Consider the following 27,514-nt stretch of genomic DNA (forward strand, 5'->3'; position numbering starts at 1 on the left):
TTTCCCAGAGACACAGGAATCTAATAAAGTGACTCCAGACTGATGGATGTGGACATTTTGGTTTTTTAAGTTGAAGAGGTAACAACTGAAGCCCTGGTGTTTTATCTGTATTGATCCATCAGCTTTTAGATGACATCATCTTTAGTGATCACCTATTGGGTGGCTTTAGAAACTATAATGTGTTTAATTGTCCTTTAAATAATGCAAAGTGTTAAAAAATTGAAGTTGATTTATTTTTCAGCTGCATCTTAAAAATCTCATTTAGTAACGTAGAGGAAGAGAAACTAAAATAACCCTAATTTAAGTCGCTTTTTAAAAACTTTTATTTCATTTTACTTTAGGTAATTTAGTCACGTGGTTTAACAAGCTTTTCATAAATTGGTAGAAGTCAAACTTGTAGATTAACATATTGGTTGAGTTCGACTTTTTATTCTAGGTTGGAATTTTGTTGGTGCTCTCGCCCACAGCAAACCACATTTTGAATCCACAACAACAACAAAAAATCCCAACTTTCTCTTTGGTTTTGTTTGGAGGTTAAATCTGTGTATCCGCTGAATGAATGGAGCAATGTGGTTAAAAATAGCCCAGACCTATTTTCTGCTGCGTATTGGCGCCGCCTCCGATCTGTGCGTAAAGACGCATTAACGAGTGGTTGATAATCCAGACAGGAGTAGCTTTTGGTAACAGCGCAGCCTGACACTGATAGTGAGGAGGGAGACACCCTTTACCTCAACTGAGTTTCCTTTTACTCTTAATCTGACCACATTGTCCTCCTCGCAGATTCCCACGCGCCCTGATCGCTGATTTAAACTTTTCGGGGACTTCTTCTAACGAGCTTGCGTTGGGATGGTTCATTCCTTCCGGAGGCGGAGGATATTGATGGGATATTTCTGTCTCCAGTGCATCACCTGAGGACCGCCGGGCAGGGAGCCGGAGGGCGTCTGGAGGCTGGATGGACAACATGTCTCCACAGCAGGACAGCCTCGGACTGCAAGAAAACAAACGGGTATGACTCTAAAATCTCTGTTAGCAGCGCGGTTAATACATCTGTTAATACGAAGTTATAAACTCGTGTTATGGCGTGATGAACTCAAACCCGAGTGCGCAGAGAGTCCGTTTGTCTCCACACGCAGATTGTTACGCGACAGATTTCTTTCGTTTGAGCGTCTTTGTTTCCACTTCCGCTCATTTAAAAGGGACAGAAAGTTGTCGTATCTCTCTCGGAGGTAGCTAACATGAATGATAGCACTGTGAAGGGGGGGGGGGGGGGGGGGGGGTTAGACAAGGGGCCATTCTGGAGTCTGTTGGGGGACAAATTCACTGGAGCAGAGTTCATCACTAAATATGTCTGACACCAACAAAAATTATTTTAATGTAAAATTATTTTTAAAGTTTCAAAGTTTAAATTTGTTTTTCAAATTTTCAATTTTCAAACTAAAACTATAAAGGCCATTAAAAATAATAAAAAAAATAAAATGATGGACAAACACCACAATATAATTTGTATAGAAGTTGATGATATTCAAGTGTCTCCCCATTTTTAGAGCTAGACTAACAACATTCAGTCATTTACTTTAAGTGACTGATCAGACGGGGTGCCTTTGGGAGGTTTCCAACTGTCATTGCATATTTAGCAAATTTTGAGCCACTGCTATGGTTTACAGTTTGTCAGCCCTAGGGGCCAACCTGTTGGCTGGGGGCCCCATGCAGTTGCCTGCCCCCCTAAGGATGGACTTAAAGGCACTAAAGTTAGCTGTGAGTCAACAGCTAACCATAGAGAACATGAAACAGGTGTAATATTCTGACTAAGTTCTGAAAATGAATGAGATACTTTAACATAAATGTCTGTGGTTGTAATTGTTTGCGGTTAATATTTAACATTAGCATCTATTTTGCATGCAACCTTTCTTTCACCAGTGGAGTGGGGTTTGTTTTAAGACCCCCTCCTCGCATCAGCCTTTATAGAAACACTGCTCAAAAAGTAAGGTAGATTATTTCTTTGTTGTCAGAATTTCACTTTTAAATGGTGCCACATTTGTAAGGAACATGCATTTGTGGGATGAGCAGCAGAGCTGAGAATGTGGGTTGCGCCCATGAAAAACTTGGCAAATCTTCTCTGCCATGTAGCCCTATATATATAAATATATATAGATAGATAGATAAAGAGATATACATTATTATAATGTAGTTATATTCAGACATACTGACAGTAAGTAATTATTGTAAAAAATCCCAACATTAAGTATCTCTTTCAAATGATAAACAATGATTTTCACTGCGGTATTAGCCTATAATTTAACGTATTTGTTCTATACAATATGGTACCTGTCTTCATTGGAAAGTTAACTCAATGATTTGGCACACTGTAAGGATTTGTCACATTATCATGTTTCATAAACACCTCATAAATGCTAAAGGAAGTGGGTTAAAATAGTTCAGTTTTACCCGCTAAGCTAACAGACGTTGTTAGGTTTATATCACTGGAAGGTAAAATCTTCAACACATTAAAAGTCAAGTGTCTGCTTTCATATGTAAATAATGTATGTAAGTAGCACCCTGCTTAACACTCACACCCTGCAATTTACTGCTAAAAGGTGATTTAATCTTGAATCAATCAATCTTTATTTGTATAGCTTCAACTCATAACAAGTGTTATCTCGAAACACTTTACAAAAAGGAGGTAAAATACCTTACTCATTGCTAAAAAGTAGCTTTCCAAAAATGTCAAATATTTCTGTGTTCCAGCTTTCAAATGTGAGGATGTGCTGAGTTTAATAGCGCTGTTAATTAAATGTATTTGCTTCTTGTCTTGTTAAATCCAAAGCTTGATCCAAAGGCAGCTGGACTTGGTTGAAGATCTTGAAGACTTTTCACCTTCAACCAAGTCTGGTTGCCTTTGGATCAAGCTTTGGATTTAACAAGACCTGGTTGACTGAGAACCTGAACAGACTTCTTGTCTTGTTCTGAAAAATAGTAAAGCAGAGGTTCCAGTATGTGCCTCGCCTTTGTTATCAATAACGATTGGTACCACGTTCACTTCAGCTTGTTAGCTCAAAAAGATGCATCAATAAAGAGTCGCCATCATGTCATTCTGATGCTCTGTGAGATTGACTTTTCTCTGAAGCTGCATTTTTTGATTTGTAGTGCAGTGAATATTATCAGAACTGGGTTTCCCAGCATAAAAACCCATATCTCCATGTTACCATATGCTAGTTTATTTTAGGAGTGAAAGGTAACATTGTCTTGTTTGGCTTGAGTGAAAGGAATATTTCACCACTGTGTGACTCTGCTAAATCAATGATGTTACATTGTGAAATGTCAAAAATGTGTGGACACAGTTGTAAGATAGATCTTTTCTCACTTTGGAGATGCTGAGTGTGTTGTTAGCTTTGTGTATTCATTATTTGACCATGCTGCTAAATAGACTTCTAAAACACCGTCCCCCCCCCCCAAAACAAAACAAAACAAAACAAAAAAAACAAAAAAAAAGTCAACGATCAAACAGAATGAGAAGCTAGATTACCAACTTTAGTGAGTTTTACCTAGTCTTAGCCTTAGACTGTAAAAAAACAACAGCAAAAAACATGGACGTACTCTCAGTGACATCACCCATCAGTTTCTGAATCCCACTTTTGAAGCCCATCAATGGAAGTAGCCATATTAAAAGTTCTGTCTTACTTTGGTTCTTACATGTAAGAGGCAAAGAGGTTGAGTTAAGGTGGGCCCAGGGACGCTGCTTGTCAACAGGCAAGGCAGGCAACTGCATGGGTGCCCCAGACCAGTAGGGGGGCCCCAGAGGGCTGACAACCTTTGGACCAAAGCAGCAACCCAAAATGTGCAAATTTTGCAACGACAGTAGAACACCTAACTTTTGCCAAGGGCCCCAACAGACCCTAGAATCGCCACTGGGCGGGCCCTATGCCTCCTAACAAATAGCTACTACGCTCCCACTTGTACTCATATCAGTCATGATGCTAATTATTAATCTCTCTTATCCTTCATTAAATCAAAATGTATGACTTAAAAAAAAAACTCAGCCCCTGTACAGTGTGTGTCAATAAAGACATGGACTATAAAGGCCGCAATTTGTTTTTGTACCAGGCTGTAAACATGTTTATTTTTGCTGTCAAAATGGGCATATTAGAATTGGTGTGTATGTGACTTCCTGTGTTTTTAAAGCAAGCCTCAAGTGGACACTCAAGGAACTGCACTTCAACGTTGGCTTCGTTTTTTTTAATCCAGATTTCGCCGCTTAATCCAGCAGACCTTCAAGAGCCTCGTTTTGTACTTAGTGTTACAATTACCACCTGACATGCTAACCTCAGGTGGTTTTTATACAATTTTCCTGCTAAACATAAGCCTGCTAGTAACAAGCTTACGGTTGCTGCTCTTAGGTTTTAGCTCAAATAAAATAATGATAACTTCAAACTTTATATAAATATAAAAAACAAAGTGATAGCAGCTTATTTAGCATTCATAAAAACATTTTTTGAGATGCAAAAGATGACAAAGAGCATTATTGAGTAATGACCTATTAAATTAAGATTGAAGTTAGACTCCCTCTGGGTTTGTTGTTCTCAGCTCTGTGTTCACACTGATAAGATGGCGCTACATTACGCTTCTTTATGTTTCACTTCGAGGTTTTGAATATTTTCCATACTTGTTTTTTTTTTTTTTTGTTCCATTTAAACTTCTCCCTCACCAAACGTTAGCCTGGCCACCATAAAAGGGAAGACAGACGGCCCCGCCAACTCAAGAGATGACGATTGTAGAGTCCTGAATGTGGAATGTTGAACCATCAGACTCCATGAACTAAAGAAAATACTTTGTTTGGTCTAAAATACTAAAATGGGAATCATCTGTGGGCTGCATATCTCCAGGGGGGGAGGAGGGGAGGGTGCGCATAGGGACTATGTATTGGTCTGAGAGACTGGTGCAAAAGTCTCATATGATTCCTTATGTTGTAAACACAGGACATTTCTTTCAGCCTGTCCACCTGGCCAATAATAGCCACACTGAACATAACGACTATGAGGCGGCAGAATATTCTAATCGGGCATGCAGAGAATAATTTGTGGTTATGTAATGTTTGTTTGTCACCTTGCTTCACACTCACAAATCCTCCTACAATTGGATCCAATGAAACTTTAATGATCCTCGTGAAGAAATTAGGATAATAGGATCTCAATATGGCTGCAAGCGGCAGCTGGAAGGCTGCAGCGCAATGGGAACAGCAGATTATTTTCATATTACGCTGCCTGTTTCACCTCAGCATACTTAAAGAGACAACTAAAATGCAAATGATGTGTAAAGCAACATTTCAATTCGGAAATATATGCATAAAAACCGTCTAGCTAGCGAGCGTCATCGCATAGCTAAAGTGTGAGAGAGGTCAGCCGTGTCCCAGCAGAGGCAGGTAGAGTACAAAAGGTAATACAGATTGTAAAAATGTTGTCACCTGGCTAACGTCCAAGCTCTGACATTCCCATGTGTTTAAATTCTTTAGCATACTGTTCCTGTCTTTTTGGAGGCCACGGTCAGTCTGATGTAACCAGTGTAGAGGGTGCACACATTACATGTCCATAGGGTACAGTTTGCTCGCCTCTCTCTGGCTCTTTAGTCAAGTGTGAAGGTAGTTATCTTGACAGCCGTATGATGTCATAGTGAGAGAAAAAACTCTAACTTTTCTGTTTGTGTTACACCTGGGTTATAGGACGGTGCGATGTCACTGGTCTCACGATTCGAATCGATTAGGATTATCCCGTCTGCGCCTCGATATCACCATGCATCAGGATTGGTTGCATCCAAATTTGGCCACTTTTTTGAGATTTATTTTTGGGCTTTATGTGCCTTTATTGGAGAGATAGGACAGTGGATAGAGTCAGAAATCAGGGAGAGACCTGGGCCGCCCGCTTGAGGGACTACAGCCTCCATACTGCGCCACCAGCGCCCCAATTTGGCCACTTTAACATCAATGAAGACAAGCAGTCAGATAAATAGGGACTCCCCTTCTTTTGTTATCTAGAGAGCGCTTTGGGTACCAATGTCAGCGTAAATGCCGTTACATTTTAAACCGAAAATAAATCAATGATACAGGACTAGCCGTGGCTGGACTTCTACAAGCAACGTCATTATGCGATAACTGATTATGTTCTGTCACTGCGTTGGTGCAGAATCGTCCAAGAAACCAGTCATTTCCCCCCTCCTACTGGGTAAAGAGAGTTTAGCCTGGATACTAAACACACAACATGCAGTGTATGTTAATAATGAAGTGTTTGTTTCTCATTTTGTTTCTCTTAGCGGATGAAGTCTATGACATATCGACGGCAGTCCGCCCCGTCTCTCGTCATCACCAAGGCTCTCACCAGGTCCAAGACTCTCTCCAGGTACTTCAAGATACAATTAAGCACTCACGGATCGATTAACGAATGAAATGACTCCGCACTGAAGTGTGCAGTGACTTTGAATAAACAATGACTTAGTGATCCAGCCTGACCAAACGGTGACATATTCATCTTGACTAGATGGTAAAACTGTAGTATCTTTTCCTGGTAACAGGGTGTTTGGTCTCAATGACTATTTAGTGATTTTGACTTGTAATAATATGTTAAGGATCTTGACTTAATAGATACCTGGTGATCTTGAAGAAATAAAAATGACAATGAAAAACCTCTAGAGGTCTTGACTGACTGTTAACACCTTGACCTTGGCTTAATGATTTTGACTTTATGATAGGTGTTCCTAGGGTTGTAGTCAGGAACACACTAACAGAGACCAGAGTGCTCCGAGACCGATTCAAGACCAAGACGTTTAGGGATCATGAACAAGACCAAGGCAGGGCGAGACACAGGGGCGATTCTAGAGTCTGTTGGGGCCCCAGGAAAAAAATCAATTGGGGGGCCATCCAACCGTCATGCCTGCCAGTGTCCCAACGCTTACTCCTCTTCCTCTTTTTTCCTGTTTCTTTTTTTCTCTCCTTTACACGGATAATTCCTCTTCATTTTCTCTTTTGACTTTCCTTCACAAACTTTGGTCTTCAACGACAGTGAGTGCTGGGAGATATGGCTACTTAGGGCGGTTTTCTACTGTCATTCCAAAATGTGCACGTTTTGAGCCACAGCTGTGGTTTAAAGTTGGAAAAATCATCATCTTGTGTGCAAGGAGGCGTGTCACTCACTTAGACCGCAACACCAGTAAGGCCATAACCCGGGGGATAAAAAACTACAAATGCCATCCATCCATCCATCCATTATCTATACCGCTTTTACCGTTTAGGGTCGCAGGGTGCTGGAGCCAATCCCAGCTGTCATTGGGCGAGAGGCGGGGTTACACCCTGGACTGTAAGAAACTACAAATGGATTGAAGATGAAGGGGAATTTTCCTTCCAATCACAGTCATGACATGGAGTAAAAAGCCTGTCAGTGGTGGTCTTGATTTAAACTCTAGAGTCCACCCAGTCTGAGACCGAGACAAGACCGAGTAAAAACGCTTTCGATTTCGAGATGAGGCCGAGACCTTCAAAAAGTCTTCAGACCAAGACCGATTTCGAGCACTACAACGCTAGAGCAACACAGTAATTATGATGAACTTACTCATCTTGAATACAGGATGATGCCGTTTTTTTAAACTTTGTGTTCACATCGTGATAATGACTGAATCATAATGCAGTGATTTAAACTAAATGACCATGTTATGGTCAAGTAAACGATAACAGTAAGGTATTGATCGTGTCCTAGTTATAGCTAGCAATTATAGCAACATGAAGATGACTCAGCGATTACTTAATAGTCATGACAAATCCAATTTTCCCTTGGATAACCTTATTTGCGATCAAAGACAATTCCATTCTTTGCAACATTTGGACATGCTTATCCAATAAGACTTTCCCACACAGATAGCATAACTCCATTAAACCAAATGGAACACTTTTAATACATACTGCATGATGAGGGCCTGAAGGCAACACTGTCAATTGGACAGTTTATTGCAGAAGGGACAAATCACAATGTTAGCACGTTGACTTCAGGGAAAAGAACAATCAGCTGTGAGATATCAAGCATGTCCCCCCCCCCCCTCCCCCCTCCCCGCAGTTTAAGCCTTCTCAGTGGCAGTTATGTAGAAAAGTGTAACTACAGGTGTTATTTTCTGTTCAGGGTCACCACAAGTGCCAGCAGCCTTACACAAGGTTAGGAGGCTCTTAGAACCAGTCATCCGCATTCCACCTCTCTTACATAGAGGTCACCAGGGTCGGGCAGCTCTAACAAAACCCTCGAACTACACACATGTACGCACGCACGCACGCACGCACTAACTACCTCGCGCACAACCCCCGACTGAGGTGTTGCATCCACTCGGATAGATAATCCTCCTGTAACCAGGCTTTTCAGAGGATCAGGCACCTACTAATAGCTCTGCCTTTGAACATATGGAGCGAAGTGGAGAAGAAATAACCTCATTAAAAAGATCCCACAGAGGTGGGACCCGCCTGGACTGCTGACAGTGGTTATGTCTGGGGTTTTTTTTAAGATGATTGTTTCGGCCTTTATTGGTCAGGACAGATAGAGTAAAACAAGAATTGCGGGGGAGCGAGAGAGTGGGGGATTGGAGAGTCGAACCAGCCTCTACACACAAGGCACCTGCTCTACCAACTGAGCTGTACAGGCGCCCAAACGTTTCTGCTTTAAGACCTTCATACTAACACTCAGTGTGTGTTGAATATGACCACAATCAATCAATCAATTTTTATTTGTATAGCGTCAACTCATAACAAGTGTTATCGCGAGACACTTTACAAAAAGCAGGTAAAAGACCTTACTCATTGTTATGTTACAAAGATTCGGCCTATCCATCATGAGCACTTTAGCAAAGCAGCAAAAGTTAAAGTGGTAAGAAAAAACTGTCTTATTAAAAGGCAGAAATCTTCAGGCCGGATCCCCGGCTCATGACGAAACAGCCTTCACAGGACTAGACTGCGCCGGGCTTGGAAAGAGATAGGGGGAGAGATGGGATAAGATGCAGGAAGAGGGATAGGGAGCAAGGGGGTGGGGGGAGGCAAACCGTCAATGTGCTTTCCTTAATCAGAAATATAACAAGATTTAAAAAGAATAACAAACGCCATATTCAGTAGAATTCTCATGACTAAGTAGCTGCTTAGCGAAACCAATCGGTCACGCTTATTCAAAAGTAAATCCCTTCACTTGTATTGTCCCTATCAAATAAATAAGTGCATACCTTTGGGTTCTACCATTTTTGAACCGATACACTTGCATTTACTTGCACCAGTCCTTCCCCCAATGTCCTCTTGCTTACCATTTTTAAAGATCCTTTCTGTCAGGGGAAGGGAATTAAAGGTTGTCAGCTTTTATTTTGTATCGCTCAAAGCATAACAAAAGCCATCTCCGGACTAAGGTCATTTAAAGACGCTCAACATGTATCCGCCCTGAGCTAGCATCAGCAACAGCGGTATTGAACTTCCTTTGCACGGGCGGAAAACTCAAGCAGACTCGGACGAATCGGCGGAGCGGCCGTTTGCAAACACAAGAGCCGACTTGAGAATTGTTCCTTCAAAACCTGAAGATTCCCTGACCCCATGCTGCACTCTTCTCTCAACCTAATCAGCTATGAAGCGTTTTACAGCATAACACAATTTTACAATAATGGAGAGTGAAGGAGTCTCTTTGATCTGTCATCAGTCTCTATTGAATACAAACTCAGTGTTTGATTTAAATCCTTTGAAGCAGCGAGGGGGAGACATGGATCTGACGGGGAATAATCTCCTAAACGAAGCACCGACCGGCCGTCATGAGAGGCTGACTAAGTCTTTGTGTTTACAATTGGACGTCAGCGGCAAACATGTCCTCTGAAAACCTCAGACATCTCCTTATAAGATTGGAAAGGTTTCACCCGATGACTAGGTAGCTGCTTGGCATTACAGGACAGTCACGCTTGCTCAAAGGCAGGTCACTGTATTACATTGTCAAAAAGGTTTAGTAACACGACCTGCGCTGCATCGTCCACTGTTTCAAAGCGGCTTTGGCTTCAACCAATTTTGACAACGATGTGCAACATGACGGGTAGACGTTGCAGTGGGATAAATGCGTCTCTAGGAGTCCTGGATGTTAACATTAGAGGAGATGCTTTATAGAAAAAAAAAGGTTTCTGCATCTCCCGCTGTCCCCTCTCAACCCCAAACGCAGTTTTGGCAAACAGCTGTTCAACATGAGTCTGGTTCTCCTCTGGCTTTCTGCCTGCTAATGGGCAGTTTTTTCCTTGCCAGTGTTGTTTTGCTCGTTGTTGCGGAAATTTTGGGGCCAGAAAAAAAATTCTGAAGTCTAAAGTCGAATCTTGGAACGTCGATTCCAACCGACCTCGGCCTTTTGCTGCAACGTCATTCCACCACTCTTCAGCTATCCGATGAAGGCAAAACAAAAGGCCCAAAAAGTAACTTTAAAAATAAATCTTGTGTTTGCGGTAGATCGCTGCTCACCAAATTGTCCGCTCGAGTTCAAATGTCGTTTCTTTTTCTTGCCACTGTTGCTCATGGTGGATTAACGTTGGCTCTTTTATAAAGAACATAACAAAGAGCACAGTTTAAACCGGCTCTTTTTGCAAAATGTCTTTGCGATAACGTCGGTTATGAATTGGAACTACACAAACAGATTGATTGATTGCTGAAAACCAAATCCATTTTGATGCATTTGGTGCAAGAAGATGGAAAACCTACTCGACTTAGACACACTGTATGACTTTCATTTTTAGCTTCAGAAGCTGGGAACGCAGGAGGTTTTGGCAAAACGTGTCACTTTCCAAAGAGTCTGACTATGATAAAATTCACTTCTTTGTTGCATGAAGGAAAATGATTTATGGGAAATGTGGTTGGAGATGGAAAAATCCCCCAAAAATGTATCAAAAGGTGGCAAAGTTACACTCTGTCGCCGAGTATTTTGGATACGTTTGACCTTGACATTTGTCTATCAGGAAATGTTGGTTTGTTCATTCTGCACAAACAGGACATTTGAACATTTGTGTGTTTTTGATTCCAGGGATAACTTTGTGATTCCCGTGAACCCGGAGTCCTGCCCGCTGGTCCAGTCCTGCCTCGCCGGCTCCGATCGGGCTTTTCTTCTCCACTGCCATGCTCAGTTGAAAACGGGGATGCAAACCCAGGAGAGACACCTCTTCCTGTTCAACGACATACTTGTGATCGCCAAAGCCAAGTAAGCACGGGTGGGTGTGGGTGTGTGTGTGTGTGTGTGTGTGTGTGTGTGTGTGTGTGTGTGTGTGTGTGTGTGTGTGTGTGTGTGTGTGTGTGTGTGTGTGTGTGTGTGTGTGTGTGTGTGTGTGTGTGTTATTATCCCTGTGTGGAGCAATGAAGGACATTTTGGCTCTTTCTCACATCCTTCACTGATCCAATCTCGTAATACCTTTGTCCATGGGTAAAATAAGGGTGTGTGTGTGTGTGTGTGTGTGTTGCTTGTGTCTCTCTCAGGTCAGCCAGCCACTTCAAGCAGAAGGCCCAGGTGTGCGTGTGCGATATGTGGACGGCGGGATGCTTGGAGGAGGTGTGCGAGGGCAGCACGTTTCCAGAGAGGAGCTTCGTCATGGGCTGGCCGACCTGCAACTGTGTCGCCGTGTTTAGGTACCCGAGAATTTAACTCGTACGAATTCAACAAGATTTACACCAAAGGCTCAGGTGGTCTCACTTCCAAGATGATTTATTCCAATGCTGCCTCTTGTTGGCAACGTTTGTTTCAATAGTAAATATGTTGGCGCTGCTTTAAACTTGACCTTAAACACCACAGGATGAGGCATAAGCTCTCCTATAGAGATCCTATTTACAGTCATACTGAATTGTTTAATTGGTGGATACCAATTATCTAACCCGCTTGGCCTGAAATTAAAATCCTGCCGGAACCCAATAAAACGTTTTAATGCTGATAAACCCTTTAAAAGATTAGAAATCACCCAAAAGCAAAAGGTTGCCCACAAGGTTGAGAAGAGTCCCGCAGGAGGCAAATTGTCATTTTCTGACGTCGGGTTCTGCAGAAGATTGAAATGTGATGATTTCATCGACGTTCTCCTCCTCAGCTGTGCCGATCAGAAGGAGAGGTGGCTCTCCGTCCTCAAAAGGTAAACTCCGCCCGAACACGTTAATTGCGTCCGCGTCTTTGTGAGGAGAAGCGAGGATGACTCGTGTTTGTTTTCTCGTCTTCAGTCTGATCAGAGAAGAGAAGGAGAAAGAAGAACCGAAAACTATTCCTCTGAGGGTGTACGGGAAGGGAATCAACACTTTTGCGGTCGTAAGTCTTCTCTTACTTTTTTTCCTTTCAAACCTCCCGGCGCTTTGCGATGAGCACGTCTAATATGTCGTCTTTGTTTTAAGACCAAGACACTTCCTGTCAGCAACTCTGATTCGACCAATGAGGTGATCCGACTGGCCTTGCAGCAGTTTGGCATCATTGTAAGTAATGATTTTTTTTTTGATTTTTTTTGTAAATACTGATAAGTTGAGTGCACATAAATTAGAAAACAAATTCTACCTTCTTATTGGAAAAGTTTTCAAAAATATTCCTCTGTGATTTTCAAAACCACAGTTTCATAAGAGTGAGATGAAGATAATCGGCCCACTTTGAGGAGTGATTAGGTGCAAATGTGACTGCACAGTGATAATAATATTCAGCCAAGAACCTTTAGTGAATACCTCTCACTTATTTCACATCAGTTGGGATTCAAAGTGTCTGGAACTTTTGGAGTTAAACATCTGGACAGGCTATTTTTTTTTTTAGAATGAGCCAGGACATACTTGGACATTTTAGGAAAACTTTGCGTCCATGGAAGTCCACGCAAAGTAGTAAAGAAGGTCTCCCTCCAATTGGCTCGAGAATATCCTGCTGCCTTCTCACATCATCTCACTCGGACTCTCTGCGAGAAACTCCGGCTGAAGTGCGTACAAACAAACAAAAAAAAAAAAAAAATGCGGGCGTTTGCGTTCACACATGCAGCTCCTCCCGGCAAATATCGGGATTTTTGTCTGCATGTGTGAAAGACCTATATGTCTCAAGTTGAGAATACGTCATATAATATGAAGATATAGGTAACAAGAATGTCAGTACAGAAGGAACAAATTAAAGATTTTTTGCAAAGGTTCCTAAAAAATCTGTTTTTTTAAACTATCTTCAGTTTCAGTATATGAGCCTGGAGTCTGGAGGATGCATGATTAGTTGGTGCCATGTTAGTCAGTAGTATCAAAAAGTGTGCAACCTGTAACAGAGAAATCTTTGTCTCTTTTCTTTTTGTTCAGGGAAATGTAAAAGACTTCCAGATGTGGGTCATCTCCAAGAGGGACAACAACCTCTACCCTCTGATCGGTCAGTGAGTGAAATCTTCGTTGCAGGGCATGAGACATGCCCTGTTTTTTTTTGTTGTTTGTTGTGGACACAGTTGAACCATTGATTCCCAGGAGAGAAGAGTGTCGCTCCTGCCGCACAGACACGAGAGGGCTCACAGAGAGTTTGACGGCTGAAAAAAAAAAAGTGATTTATGATCTCCTCGTCCCCGTTTTCAGGTCATGAGTTTCCTTTCAGCGTCCAGATGAGTCATGTGAGACACACCGCGGCTACGGGGGGCGGCAGAGACACGCCCGCGTCGCCCGCGGACCGACAGCGGGCCATGCAGGTGGAGCAGATGCAGGTGTACAAGCAGTGTCAGTTCATCCTGAAGCCTCGACCCGCTGATACCCAGCATGCATCTGCAGGTCAGATCGCCCCTACGCCATTATCCTGTTCTGTTTTTTTTTTTTTTCCACGCTGACTCACTCACGGACATCTCTTTTTTTTCAGAGACGTGCAAGAAGCCGTTTAAAAGGCGGCGCTCCCTCATCACCTGGGCCTTCTGGCGCGGCTCCTCCTACAACCTGAACGAGTTGTCGGAGGCCGCGCACGGCCGCCTCTTCTGCCAGCCTCTCAACACTATCTGTTTAGACAACAAGCTGCCAAAGCCTATCATGGTAAGTGGACACGCTGGGAAACTTGTGGCGGCACCTCAGGCAAAGTTCAGACTGAAGTCATCGTCATGGCCTTTTCATGGCATTGCACCAGTAAGTCGCTGACATATTGTAGCCCTGGACTCGATGTTTCCACCCAGGACCGCAGCAGCGTACACTTTTTTCATTGGACCAACACAATTGTTAGATTTGAATCGCGTCAAGCGGCAAGCAGACGGCAACAACATGAAACCTCCGCAAATGAGGCACCACATGGTGTTTTGTTTTTCTTTCTAGGCTGCGTCAACATACTTGAATGAAAATGACGGATATGACAAAGGAGACACCAGACGAAGAGTGTTGGGGCGTCAGAGGAACTTTTTTTTTTTTTTTTTAAAGATTTCAATTTGAATTTTTGGGCTTTTTGTGCCTTTATTGTATGTCGTTCCCTACTCTCTCTCTCTCCCTGATTTCTGACTCTATCCACTGTCCTATCTCTACATTAAAGGCCCAAATAGCCCAAAAATAAATCTTAAAAAAAACCCTAATATTTCATCTGTTGAGTTGGCGCTGAAGTTTGTTTAATCTTTGGTTGCCGTCAATCAAACATACTCTTCATTGGCCGTGCGGGTTACCAATGAATCTGGTCCTGCTGAAGGTTTCTGCCTGTTTTTGTTGCTTGATGTCGGATCCTCTGTATCAGGACGCTGCGCTCAATATGCCGTGGCTTAACTTTCAGTTTGATGATGATTTGCCTCGCGGTGATTTCCTTAAACGGAAGGAGTTGACGCCAATCGTTTCTCCTTCCAGGACATGCTGGTGTTTCTGTACCACGAGGGCTCGAGCACCAGGGGGATCTTCCGTCGCCCCGCGGGGGCTCGGGCCGTCAGGGAGCTGCGGGACTCTCTGGACATGGGCGTTTTCCAACTCCCCCTCGCTAAAGACAACGTCTTCATCATCGCCGGGGTCTTTAAGGTGACGCAGTATGAGCCGTCTTTTTCGATCCCACACATTACCGACCCTCGCCTGAACACACCACACCTCCATCCAGCTCAGCCCTTCAGGCGCATGTTACGCAGCTATTTAAGCGGCACGGCCTCTTCAGATTGCTGTGAATGTAATCTGGATTATAATCCTTTATTGTCTTAAAGGGATAACGGAGAGCTCTTGTGCATGACTGCTGAAATGAGGTCATGTGTTTACAAAGCAGCAGCAGAGGAAATCTCTTCGGGTTCAGCCGGTTTTTGCAGAAGAAGTCAGACTGTCAGTAATTTGTTATCGTTGGAATTAGACAAAGATTTAGGATTGTTTCTAAACAGCTGGAGGCAGAATTGAAACCCAAGTATTGAACAGAACACATTAAGAACCTGTTTTAATTGGGGGTTTTTTTGAGTACAGTCCAAAGATGAAGATACTCTAGTTTGGTGTCCATTGAGTGAAACATGTGGGAGTGGTTTCACAGTTTTTTGAGGTGAAACAACGATTGGCTTCTTAATGAAAAATTCAGTTTTTTGCAAAAGGTTTTAATTCCAAACAATAAAACCGTTTCAGTCACATATTGGAGAAAACACCGGGTTTATATTTTTTTTGTGCGCATGTATATTTTTTTTTTAGGATTTCCTGCGCAACATCCCGGGCAGCTTGATGTGCTGCGAGCTGCACGAGGAGTGGATGGACGTGCTGGATGAAGACGATGACGAGGAAGAGCAAGTGCAGGACGTGCAGAGGTAACGCACACACACACACACACACACACACACGTCGCTCTTGTCCAAAAAAAAAAAAAAAGATTTCCCAGAGGCTTCACCGTCCCTTGAGTTTCTCCTCTCGCTTTCCGTTTTCCTGCAGGATGATTTTCCGTCTGCCCAAAGAAAACACTCAACTGCTCCGCTACCTGTTGGCCATGCTTCACGGCATCCAAGGCAACGCCCAGGAGAACCAGATGACCAGCTTCAACCTCTCGGTGTGCATCGCGCCCAGCATGCTTTGGCCTCCGGGATTGCCTTGTAGCCCCGAGGTGGAAGGAGAAGGAACTAGGAAGGTCAGAGAAGGAAGCTTCGATTTCTTGTCAAAGAGCGTAAAAACCTCGATTTGAACATTCCCGTAAATCAGACAGAGAGCAAGCGATGACTTTTGGGATAAACGTGACATCCCCTTCCTCTTCTTTCCTGGTCTTGCAGGTTTGTGACCTGGTGAAGTTCATGATTGAACACTGTCAGCAGATTCTGGGGGAGAATCCATCGACGCTGTTCGGAGGGCCGGCGCAAAAGGTCAACGCTGAAGAGACGGGGTCAGGTACGGGTACATCTACATTTCTAAAATACGACAGCTGTCTGTAGGTTTTAAGACTTCAAATGGAAGGGAAGATTAAAAGCACCCAGACTACCTCAGAATGTTGAAACCAGATGTAATCAGGGTGTATGTGACTGAAAAATCAGCATTTTATTTTGAAACTTCTAACTTCTGCATCCTTTTTTTCAGATTCCTGGCAGTACCCGTTGACCGACTCCTCCTACGACAGTCTGGAGAACGATTTGGACACCAGCAGCGGCGGCTCTCCGGGCTTCTACGGCGGCGAGCGCTTCAAACCCAAGGCGCTTCAAGGCAGCCTGGACTCCATCTTGACGTTCAGCGACTACGACCAAGACGCGGAGCCAAATGCGCAACAGAAGGGTCAAGCGGCGGGAAGCGCCGAAACTAGCGCCCGCGATCCAGAGCTCTCCTGTCCCCTCCGGGACGTTCCGGCTGTGAACGCAGCGTCCAGCCTGGAGTGGCTGTCGCTTGATCCTCGGCACGGGCAGCGGCGGCGGAGGTGCTCGGAGCCGGCTATAGCGTACGTGGCCAAGTTTCAGCCGAGCAGCGACGCCCTCACTGGTGAGGATGAAGAGGATGAAGAGGAGTTTTCCAAGAGTCCAACTTTCCACCCGCTCGATCCATCCAGAGATCAGGCCAATAGGGGTGGAGGTCTGCGGCCTGCAGCTCTGAAGGAGAGCCCGTCAAACTCCCCTGAACCCACCGGCTCCTCCTCGGACTCCCTCACTTTTTGGGCGACCAGACAGGAAGTGACAAAGACACAACAGCCTCCATCCGCTGCTCCCTTCTCCGCGAGCGGTCCCCTGACCTCTGCCAGACTCAGAGACCTCGGGACGTGTCACAAAGCGTCTTCTTCGCCCAAAGAAACGCAGAACTGGGCGACCCTGAAGAGCTGCGGCAACCTTCACCCAAACTCTTGGCTGAAGAAAAGCCGGAGGCGTCAAGACAGCTTGGAGAAGGAAGAAGAGGACGCGATGTGGGTGAGTAACAACATCCAAATTCATACATAGTTCTTTTATTTTCACTCAAATAAAAGTAGCAATCAGACAAAAATGTGGCTTTCTTGGTCCAGTCAAAAGACTAGTCTCTGCTGACTTGTTGACTAGAGAGAGAAATAACAGCGGTGAACTGGGACGAGTGAAACTTTAGGGCCAAATGCGCGTTAACAAAACCCAATTAACGCTGGAGGTGGATCAAATTCAGAAATGAAAGATCAGAAGAGAGGAACAATGGACCTCTGGGAAAGCCTGTACCCATCACCATAAGACATAAAAAGTCAGTCAGTAAGAATAAAAGCTAGAAAGAAGCTACCTCTATAGAGTCCAACCTCTTACTTAAAGGGGACATATTATGAAAAATTCACTTCTTCAGTGTTTTTGAACATATATCTGGGTAACCTGAGTGTCTACTGACCCACACAATGTGAAATAAACCCATCCAGTCCTTTGTTTGTGGTCTGCATAAGTCTTACAACACAGAGAAAAATGCTCCGTTTCAAATGTGCTCTCCTTGTGATGTCACAGTGGGATTCTGGTAAAAAAAAATCCCCTCCCCTCCCCTGGTATCTCCACCCCCAGCCTAGAACAAAACTTTTGTGCAGGTCTGCCATTTTTATTCTCTCTACAGAGGAGTGATGTCTACCGGGAAAACTCAGGGGGGGTCGTTATATTTAAAGAAACACACACACCAAAACGGAGCGTTCTGAGAGAGCTGGTTTATACAGGGCCACAAACCTCCTCTGGTGCTTGATTCATGTTATATTTTGACCAAAGCACAGCACAGATGTTTCATTTAGACCACAGGGGGGACTGTTTGAAAAAGGTGGAGAAGGGGGGACGATATGTCCTGCCAACAAAGCAGCTAAACGCTCTGTGATGTGACCTTTTTATTCATGCAAACTCAAAGACGTAAGGCCACAGATCCTGCCGTTAAACCTCTACTTTCGCTAAACTGCCTTAGATCAACTGCTTCCCCTGATGCATCTTAACGTCGTAACTCACACGACAGGTGAGCAAGCTCGTAGTTCTAGGCGTCCAATCCTCAACGCAGGCGTTCAAGGGAAATGTGACTGAAAGAGAAAAGAGCATCATGTAGAGGAAACTTACGATATAAAATAGATTCCTTAATTCAAACTAACTTGAGGCTCAGATTGAGGCTCAATACTATGTATATATTTTTTTCCATTTTACAGAGAGGACCCACTGAGTCGTTCACCCTCAGGAAACTCTCCCCAGAGGAAAGAGAGGAAGGAGGAAAAGTGATCACGTCAAAAGACGCAGGCCGACGGGGTCATGTAGGTCCCCACAACGTTTATCAGCTTAAACAGAACTCATCAAGCCCCCCTTCCCACCACCGCTCTACAGGTAGTCTACATTTTCCCACAGACTCTCAGGTGACAGACGGGCAGGCGAGAGGCAAGAAGAGTAAGCCCCCTCTGTCCATCCTCAAGGACAGCAAGTCTCACTCTGTGGACGAGGAGCCCAAAGCCAGGATCCAACAGCGCCGCGGTTCAGAACCGTGGCGGCAGGTCGCGGGGCGCGCCTCCAGCCTGACGAGGGCGCGGCTGCCCAGCGACCCGGGGCTGAAGGTGACTGATGTGGACTGGCGGGGAGAGGCGTCAGAGGCCCGTTTCTGCCTCACCCCCTACGCCACCAAAGCGGTGAAGGAGTACTTCTCCTCGCACCGACACGGTAACCCCAAGAGCAGCCAGCAGGTGGCGCTGGCGCTGGTGGAGAGTCGCAGGGAGTGGCTTAAGAGATGCAGCGATGCGACAGCAGAACCGGACTTTGAGCAGCTTCTGTTCGCTGAAGAATCATTTGTTTAAATCTGACTGCAACCTGCAGGAAAGCAGAATCACTTACCCGCATTGGACATTAGCATACCTAGATAAGAACGAATATGGTTATTATTATACTTGCCAACTTATAAATTACTGCTTTTTGTTGTGTTCTCAGACCCTTAAATTGTGCGAAATATTTGCCTTAGTCTGTGGACTTATATATTTAATATTAATTGTTCATTTGTTGTAGCATAAACAGTTTGAAAAATTCATTTCACACAAGGCAAAAAGGTACATTTGAAAACTTTGCCTCGAGCTTACTGCCAATGGAAGGGAACGTCCTCAAGGCTGGATTTACACACAGAAGTAAAACGACCTTTTAAGATGATTTCAATTGAGAAAAAAAAACAAAAAAACAAATCTGAATGGAAGTTTAAAACTGTTGGATTGTGTTTCAAAATCGATCGGGCCAAACTTGAAACCTGCCAATTTAAAAAACGACCGGATGTTGCCTTTTTTAAAAATCTCGGACAAGTAGAATCTTCATTTTGTGTAGCGCCAATTCATAACTAATGTCATCTAAAGACGCTTTAATTAACTATTATTATTTATTTAGGGGAAATTCTGTTTTTACACTCTGTGTAATGAACATGAGGCTGCATACACACACACACATGCACAAACAGGATCCTGCATTAAAGGAGCGGTCTCAGAGTGAGGGGCATCAAACAGGAAATGGACTTTTACTAATTTGGTCAAAGCATGATTCTCAGATGTAATTGTTTTTCATGTTCTCTTCCATGTAACTCCCCCCCTCCCCCCCACCAATGCATTTTTCTGTACAGCTTCGATCTCCTCTTAGTGTCGACACTAGTAACTTTAAAGTTATGAACCTTTGATGCTAAACTCTGTTCTGTTGGCAAGTTCTCAAAAATCAATGGCACAATACTTTGCATACGGACATAATCCAGAAGCAGCCATCATGATTGGACTGTAGTGTACATGCAGCCTGAGCACACATAAACACATTTGCCAAGAACTTGCACTTTGCTTTTTGCACAAGTCACATTTGGAGCAGCGTGTCGTTCATAATTATACAGTCGTGACGACATCACTTCTGTTACCGCGCGCTTCTTCGTTTAAAGGAAGAATATGCGACTTTTTGTGATCCATCCAGCAGATGTCGCCCTTGAGCACCAGCATGAAACCAAAACAACTCGCGGTGCATTGTTTGTGTTAGCATGCTGATGCTAGCGATCTTTATCGTGCTCGTCTCTTCACACTGCTCGTAAATTTACACAAAATGACCGAGATATAAAAAACGCTTACATTGACAATCAAATAAGCGGCGAGTACAGTTTGTTATTCTTCTTCTAGTCCCTCAATTAAACAACTTCTATAGATGTAAAGAAAGTTTAGCTACGGCTAGGAAAGCATCGTCATAGCGGGACTCGGGTGTCACACTCATTGTAGACAGTCATGACTCAGTTATTTTCAGAGGATATATTTGATTTCTGCGACATTTAAGTGTGAAAAAATTGCATATTCTTCCTTTGAATGTATTCTAAATTAGCAGAAGTAGAGTTTTATATATATTTATGCTTTATTGAAGACCTTGCTTAATGTGTCTCTTTGAATCTTTGCACCGCTTTTTGCCAATTTTAGCGTCAATTGAACGACTAGCTGTGCTGTCTGTAGAAAAGAAGTCTTTGCTCTTTCAGAAGCGTTAAACTGTTATTTACATTCAACACATTTCAAACACTTCTCAACACAACACTTGTGAGTTTCAGCTTCTGCTGTAGACATCGAGTGTAGGTGCCAACAAAAGCCTGACTTGATGTAAGTTAGCGCAGGTCGTGTTCCAGTGTTCGTAATGTGTAAATATGATCCCATGTGGGGAGTATTGGCACGTTCACGTTATTAAAGTGTTAAACTTTAGGCAGCTTGAATCTGCTTCATTAGGCCACAACACTGTTGCTTTTGTACATCGCCTATACCTCCTTTTCTTTCTGCATGTATGCTAAGCTAATGCGCCAACTAATCTGTATTTGCAAATAAAATCTGATTATGACGTCATTCTTGGTTTGCTTGTGTGGTCATCTGTAGCGAGAAGAAGGTTAAGAAGACATTTCAAACATGTAAAAAGTGACATTACATTCTTTTTCCCTCTATACATAGATATATATATATGTTTGTATGAACGTGTTGGATCTGTCGTAAAAAAGAAGAAAAGCAGAAGAGACTTTTGCGAATGAGGGGGCGGGGCCAAAAACCCAGAGAGCTTAAACAGTGACAGGTTGGGGGGGGGGGGTCTCAGCTAATTACATGACTGAGAGTTTGAAACCTGTGTCAACTGAGGTGAAGACGTTTTCTAAGAGTCATTAAAATAAAATAAAAAACATTTAAAATCAGTGCTGTAACAATAGTATGATGTCATAGGTCAGAGTTAATATCTCAAAATTTGATCTCACACTAGGGACAAGTACTCCTATACTTTCATACCAGATACATTTAATCAAGCCTCAATATTTGATGATGACAAAGCAGGTTTTCCAATATGAAATGATACAAATCTGTGAAGAGTTGATATTGAAAAACGAAAATAGAGTTTGTCGAGTGTTTGAACTGTGTTCTGTGACAGGTGAAGAGGCACACCAGAGACTCCTTCCTCAGCCTCATGTACCCAGCAGCGCCCCTCACCAGCCCGGACGACCTCCCGGTATCCTGCCCCCCTCTGACGCCCACCCCCACAGATCCCGCTGAGGGGGTGTGGGACTTCTCCTCACCCCAAATCCTCCATCACTCCAAATACTGACGAGCAAGCCAAACACGAGACAATCAAAACAGAGCAATGAGGCCAAATTCTACTGTGCTTTTATTTTGTAGTAGTTCCAGAGAGGGGGCGTGGTCAGACACACCTATTATAAATGAAATAAATGGACATACACATTTTTATTTCTAAACTTACTGCTGGTCCTATTCTTTTTTTTTTTTTTTAATAGATTTATTTTGATTAAAAAGTGTTAAATTTGTTCAACAGCAGTCCTAGATCTGAAATAGTTCCAAATGGCACACTTTGATTTTCTTTTTCATAAATTCCAACCGCTTGAAAAGATTTTAGAAACGATCTTTTTGAAGAAGCAGCTTATTTGGAATAAGGACTCTCCAAAAAAAAATAAAAAAATTATCCAAGTATTAGCGAGATATAGAAAACATTGCTGTGATCCCATATAGCCAGTTATTGAAGTATGAAGTTGTTAAGCCCTCTTCTCTAAAAAACAAGTAGTTAAATTAAACTTCTTTGCCTTTAAATAACATTTTTTATAGTTCTCTTTCTTTCATGTTCTGTCCCAGCAGAGGAGAACCTGTGCATAAAAATAACTCAAAAGGGCTTTAGTGCTATTTGGAGAACAGTGCAGAAATATTATGCAACATTTAAGTATTGTTCCTTTTTTTCATTTTAAATATGATGGCACAAATATCTTTTCATAATAAATATATATATTTGTTTATTCTTGTCATTTTAAATCAAATAATGTGTTGTCACAATAACACAACAACACAACCTTAGTGATAAACAGCAGTTTTCATCTTCTCCACTAGGTGGCAATAAAACATCAAGAGAAATAGATGGAGCGCTGCAACCCAAGCCCAGCCCTAGGCAACCTCCACATCGACAACGTAAAGTGGGAACACTGTCGCAAATATACCGAGTATTGTTAGAAATATTCAAAGCCATATATTTAAAAAAACAGGTCTGCGCATTAGAAATGATCAAAATGACACATATCATACCTACAAATCAGCTTAAGCATAAATAAGTTGCTTGGTTGATGTTATTGCAGTAGTAATGTCTGCAGTGTTTCCGCTTACCAAATTAAAGGTTCGTTGAGTAGTGTTCATCAACTCCATGAAATCTCTGTGAGCCTATTTCCCTTAAAGTTTTGTTTAATGAGCTATTTTACAGCTAAACCATCCCTATAAAATCGTATTTTACAATTATCAAACTCAAGCTTAAATACGCTTAAATACCAACACTATTTTTTTTTGTTTTTTATAATCCTCCCCGAGACGTGAAATTAAAAAAACAAATACCATTACTGTACAGCCTCTAATTTGAAAAATACAAGAGTTAAAGAACAGGAAATCGCTTTTAAAACATTGCTTTGTTGATATAAGCAGTAAAACTGGTGCGTGTGAGCTATCTTATTTTGAAATTACACCGAGCAGTACACTGACAGGAAGTTGCGTTGCTCGCCTTCTTGGTGTTGTTGTCGGAAACTTGACGCCGTTACGACAACTCGGGAGACGGCGTCAGAGTGACAGTTGGTCGTTGCGTTACACAGGTGAGTGGTCTTCAGTTTGTCGACGGGTACGTTTTTTATCTAGACAGCCCTTTGTTGAATATTTGTATTTATGAGAAGTCTGTAGGGGGGGGGGGGGGCAGACACTCGAGGACGAAGGCGTTTCTGTCACATGAGGAGGAGGAGGAGGAAAGAGGGCTGAAAACAGAAATATTTCTCTTTTTTTTTTTTGACAGCTATCTGTTAGCTAGCTTGGCCAGGTAAGGTCGAGTGATAACCTGAGGCGTTGTAGTGCTGTGGCGTGACGAACGAGTCTCTCTTCAGTTTATTTTTAGAGCACACACACACACACACACACACGAGAAACAGACATTATTTATGGTGTGTGTTTTCTTTGCAGTGTAGTTAGCAGCTCAAAGTGCACAGGGAGGGTTTCTGGAGGTATTTTTTAATGCTGCTAGTTGCCGCATTGTGTATTTTTTTACCGTGGCAAAAACATTCACGTAATTGTCTGTGTTGTTATCCTTGGCAGAGCTGGGACTACCCTCCGGTTCTTGGAGAAGAAGGACGAGGTGGACGCACAGGCCCGGCTGCACCGAGCCTCCTCTGGGACTACACATCTCTCCTGTGACATGGAATAATTTCTTTGGATGCTTTCTGCCACTTTTTTTTTTCTTTTTTTTTATTATTATTAAGGAGTGTCAGACCTTTCCAAGACTTGGGGACAGCCATGACTTTGAGCACGCTCCTCCAGCAGCTGCAGAGGTTTCGCTCATGACTGGAAAACCATGAAGCAGCCAGGGAAGTGACCTAGGGTGGACACCACAGCCTACCATGGCGTCCAAGGAGAGACTGTATGAAGTCTGGATGCTCTACTGCACCAAGGTATGCAACACGCACTCACACTGTGGCTGCTTTGTTTCAAGGAAATGTCATCAGGTGAAGTAATGGGCAAGTGTGTGAGGACATTTCCTCCATTGTAAAAAAAGGTTATTCTCTCTTGGCATTTAAATGTCTAGTGGTCGTTTTTGATAACAGACTGAGCATATCAGAACTTGCACGCCCCGGTAAGTCAAAGTAAAATGCACTTGACACATTACAGCAACTCCAGTAAAAGCCAGACTTATGAAATTGCTTGGAGACGCTGTAGGATTTAATGCCAGGGACCACATTAGGTGAATAAATAAATTATAAATTCACAGATAATTACTTTGACCTGAGATCAGGTGTTGCAGGTAATCGCTCTGTTGCCATGGTGCTTTATGAACTTTTAGCATTCATGTTACAGTCAGTGGGTAAGCAAATGCTCTACACTAGTTTGGATGCAATATGTCAGGCTGAAAAAAAAAGAATTTTACACTGCAGTGCTTTGTTTTCACACTCAAGATGAATGGATGCAACTCCAGTAGAGACAGCATCCCCTCGAGTCAGCTGTTGGCTACATTTAATTCACTTGGCGATAGAGCGTGCACGCGTTCTGGCGTCCACTCAAAGCGGCCTTCCCTGAGCCGCTCCTCACGTGAGCCTGGCTGCAGTCACACACTTAAATAATCCCTGGCAGTCGAGCACACGCTACACATCCCCGCTCTGGAGTATTTACCCCATGAAAAAAAAAAAAAGAAGCTGTGTCCTGCATGTTTAGGACACGATGAATCTAATTGAATGATCCTAACTGTGAATGCTGGAGTGCTGACACAAACACAATGCATGTGCGGTGGGTGTTTCTGAGTTCAAAACAGAAGTCAGACACAGTCTTACCTCACAAGCACTTGTGAAAATGCCGGCAATTGCTGCAAGCGTACGCCACACATTTACTCTTGCAGCAGTGTGTGTTTGCATTGCACTGCATGGAAGGAAGGATCATTTCATTTCAAGCTGGCTACAAGCCCACTGAGGCAATATTTCTCTCTGCGTGAGGCAAATGAGACGATGAGAGGAATGCATTTGAACATATATATATATATATATATATGTGTGTGTGCAGCGTCCTGCCCTTCTCCCTCAGCAGCAGAAATGTTAGGTATGGCCGACGGGCGTATATATGTGCGTGCATGTGAGGGTTGCCAGGATATGTTGTCTGTAAGGAGAACCTGCAGTAATCACACAAGGAATGCTGGTGTGAGAGCTCTGAGACCCCCTTGTATCCCACCAAAGGGTTAATGTTTTTCAATCCTTAGCTCCCCCTTCTCAGCTTCTTATTGTCTCAACACAGCACAACGATGTTCTTATCTAAAGAAAGTCGGTGGGTTAGATACGGTGTGTTTGACAGATAGCATGCTCTCACTGCAGAATCAGTAATCACCACACTGGTCGTCTAGTTTCAATCTGAGCTTTAGAACAACTTCACCATCAAGTTATAAAGTACTGTCTGTGTGTTTCTGTAAATAGGGTTTAGGAAATGTCTTCATTTTATCTTCAGAGTCTTTAATTCTGCTTGCAGATTTAAGGTTCTTCTTAAGCGGATGAAACGGCAGCAGAGCTCCAGACATGGACCCTTCAAACTGCCCTGATAACAACCGTGCATGTTATGTGTAAATACTCACACTTTTGTATCCTACCTGACACAGTGGCACAGAGTTGACTTGGCGACAAGAAATGTTGTTGTTTGTTTCATACTTTGTGCTCGTCCCTCATGCCATCTGTCTGTTTAATGATTGACAACCCAGCAGAGACATCACTGCCTTTAGTGTCAGAGGTTAACACTTGCCCCGCTCCCCGTCGAGGAGTCAGTCAGATGTGTGTTGTTGACAGTAGAAGTAGCACATCGCATTAAGAGAACCAGCTCATCCTGCTCCGTCAGCCACACATCAGACGTTTCCTCTTATTATCCACCTGAGCTCCGTCCACTTCCTGGTTCTGAAAAAGGGAGCTGGGTTAATATTTAAACAGATGTGTGATGTCTTAGAAATCTGTCATTTGACACTGTAAGAAAAAAATGCTGCTCATTTCAGATTTAGTTTCAGATCAAGCCGCTGGTCACATATCGAGTGTGATGTCACAAATTGCCGGGCGAGCAGCTGTGAGATCAGACTCAGTGTTGAGGAGTGTGCATGAGAGGGGAAGTTACTGCAGCTTGATTAGTTGTTTTTTCAAATTCCCCTTTGACTTTTGGTTGATCCTGGTTTCCCGTTCCTCTCATTAGAGGCTTGTGAAGTCGTGTCATAATGAAACAAAATGCATCATCTCATGTTTTATCGTCATACATTTTAGGTTGATGCTGATAAAAAAAAAACATTGGGCTCGATGCTGGGCCTGAAAGCAAACGTGGAAGTGAACTTCGTTTAACCTCCAAAGATGATGCAATGGTTGACCAAAAGTGACAAACATGACGCCACCTATATGGACGTCAGAAGTTAGCAGACCCCAAATCGGACATCCTGTTTCCGCTGAAGAACCTAAGATGTTTTTACATCTTTTTAAATGCAATCTATTTTTTTATTTACATACAAATCCCCCATGGTTTAAATCTGTCTTTTAGGAAGAATGTAAAAACCTTGCAGTGTACCATGAACGCTGATGGATTCCTTACTTTTTTTTTTTTCTTCAACAAATAGCTGAGTCCCCAGAAGCAGCTCAGCTGGCAGCCCCTCCTGATGGCCTTTTTTTCCGGCTGAACATCATATAGGAGAAGTAGATTTGAGCTCAAATCTCCTTTACTTGATTTGTTTTACACGTCGTTCTCTTTTGACCTCCGCACATCCCGTTAAAAACAGGCTGAGCTGCTAGAAACATTGTGAGCTAATGCTAGTTGCAGCTCAGCTCCCAGCTCCTTCAGGCTTGTAGAACATCATAGAGACACTCATTTTTAATATAAGACTGCCTTTGACTGTGTGGCTTCAACATCTAAATAAATGTATTTCTTGTTGTTTTGTTGTTGTAATGAGAATCCTCAGCAGCCCAAGGAGGCTGACTCCAGCTTTGCTCCTCAGAGCTGCGGAGGCCTGAGAGGTCACAGACGACACTAAATCTGTTATGTAACCAGCAATCCTTTTAGCTGCCTGTCATTGGTTGGTGCCAGAGTGTTCACCCCCCCCCCCCCCGAGCAACACACCGCCGCTGGTTGCTGCTGGTATTCAGCGGCAACCACACAGCACTGCAGCGGGAGCTCCTCTTTCACTTGAATATTATCCAGAAGGA

General features: G+C 43.2%; 2 protein-coding genes across 5 annotated transcripts in view; both read left to right on the forward strand.

Moving 5' to 3' along the window:
* The first annotated feature begins 745 nt into the window (after nt 1–745).
* On the forward strand, nt 746–20,071 carry LOC132959767 (rho GTPase-activating protein 20-like). Its single transcript, XM_061032960.1, has 16 exons — nt 746–1,006; nt 6,301–6,386; nt 11,043–11,216; nt 11,489–11,638; nt 12,088–12,129; nt 12,215–12,299; nt 12,383–12,460; nt 13,301–13,367; nt 13,565–13,753; nt 13,839–14,005; nt 14,792–14,956; nt 15,596–15,708; nt 15,830–16,022; nt 16,162–16,276; nt 16,463–17,274; nt 18,486–20,071. Exons 1-16 carry the CDS (start codon nt 953–955, stop codon nt 19,116–19,118), a joined length of 3,123 nt encoding a protein of 1,040 aa, XP_060888943.1. The 5' UTR covers nt 746–952; the 3' UTR covers nt 19,119–20,071.
* A 3,861-nt stretch (nt 20,072–23,932) lies between these two features.
* nbeal1 (neurobeachin-like 1) overlaps nt 23,933–27,514 on the forward strand; it is a 42,193-nt gene continuing 38,611 nt past the window's right edge. Inside the window, exon 1 of one of the 4 annotated variants that reach the window (XM_061032605.1) lies at nt 23,933–24,262. In XM_061032605.1, the coding sequence (XP_060888588.1) occupies nt 24,212–24,262 (51 nt within the window). In that variant the 5' untranslated portion in view covers nt 23,933–24,211. The remainder of the gene's footprint in view (nt 24,263–27,514) is intronic. The other 3 variants (XM_061032607.1, XM_061032606.1, XM_061032608.1) reach the window with 3 other exon arrangements.

The sequence above is a fragment of the Labrus mixtus genome, chromosome 24 (genome assembly GCF_963584025.1).
Source record: "Labrus mixtus chromosome 24, fLabMix1.1, whole genome shotgun sequence".
Taxonomy (NCBI): Eukaryota; Metazoa; Chordata; class Actinopteri; order Labriformes; family Labridae; genus Labrus; species Labrus mixtus.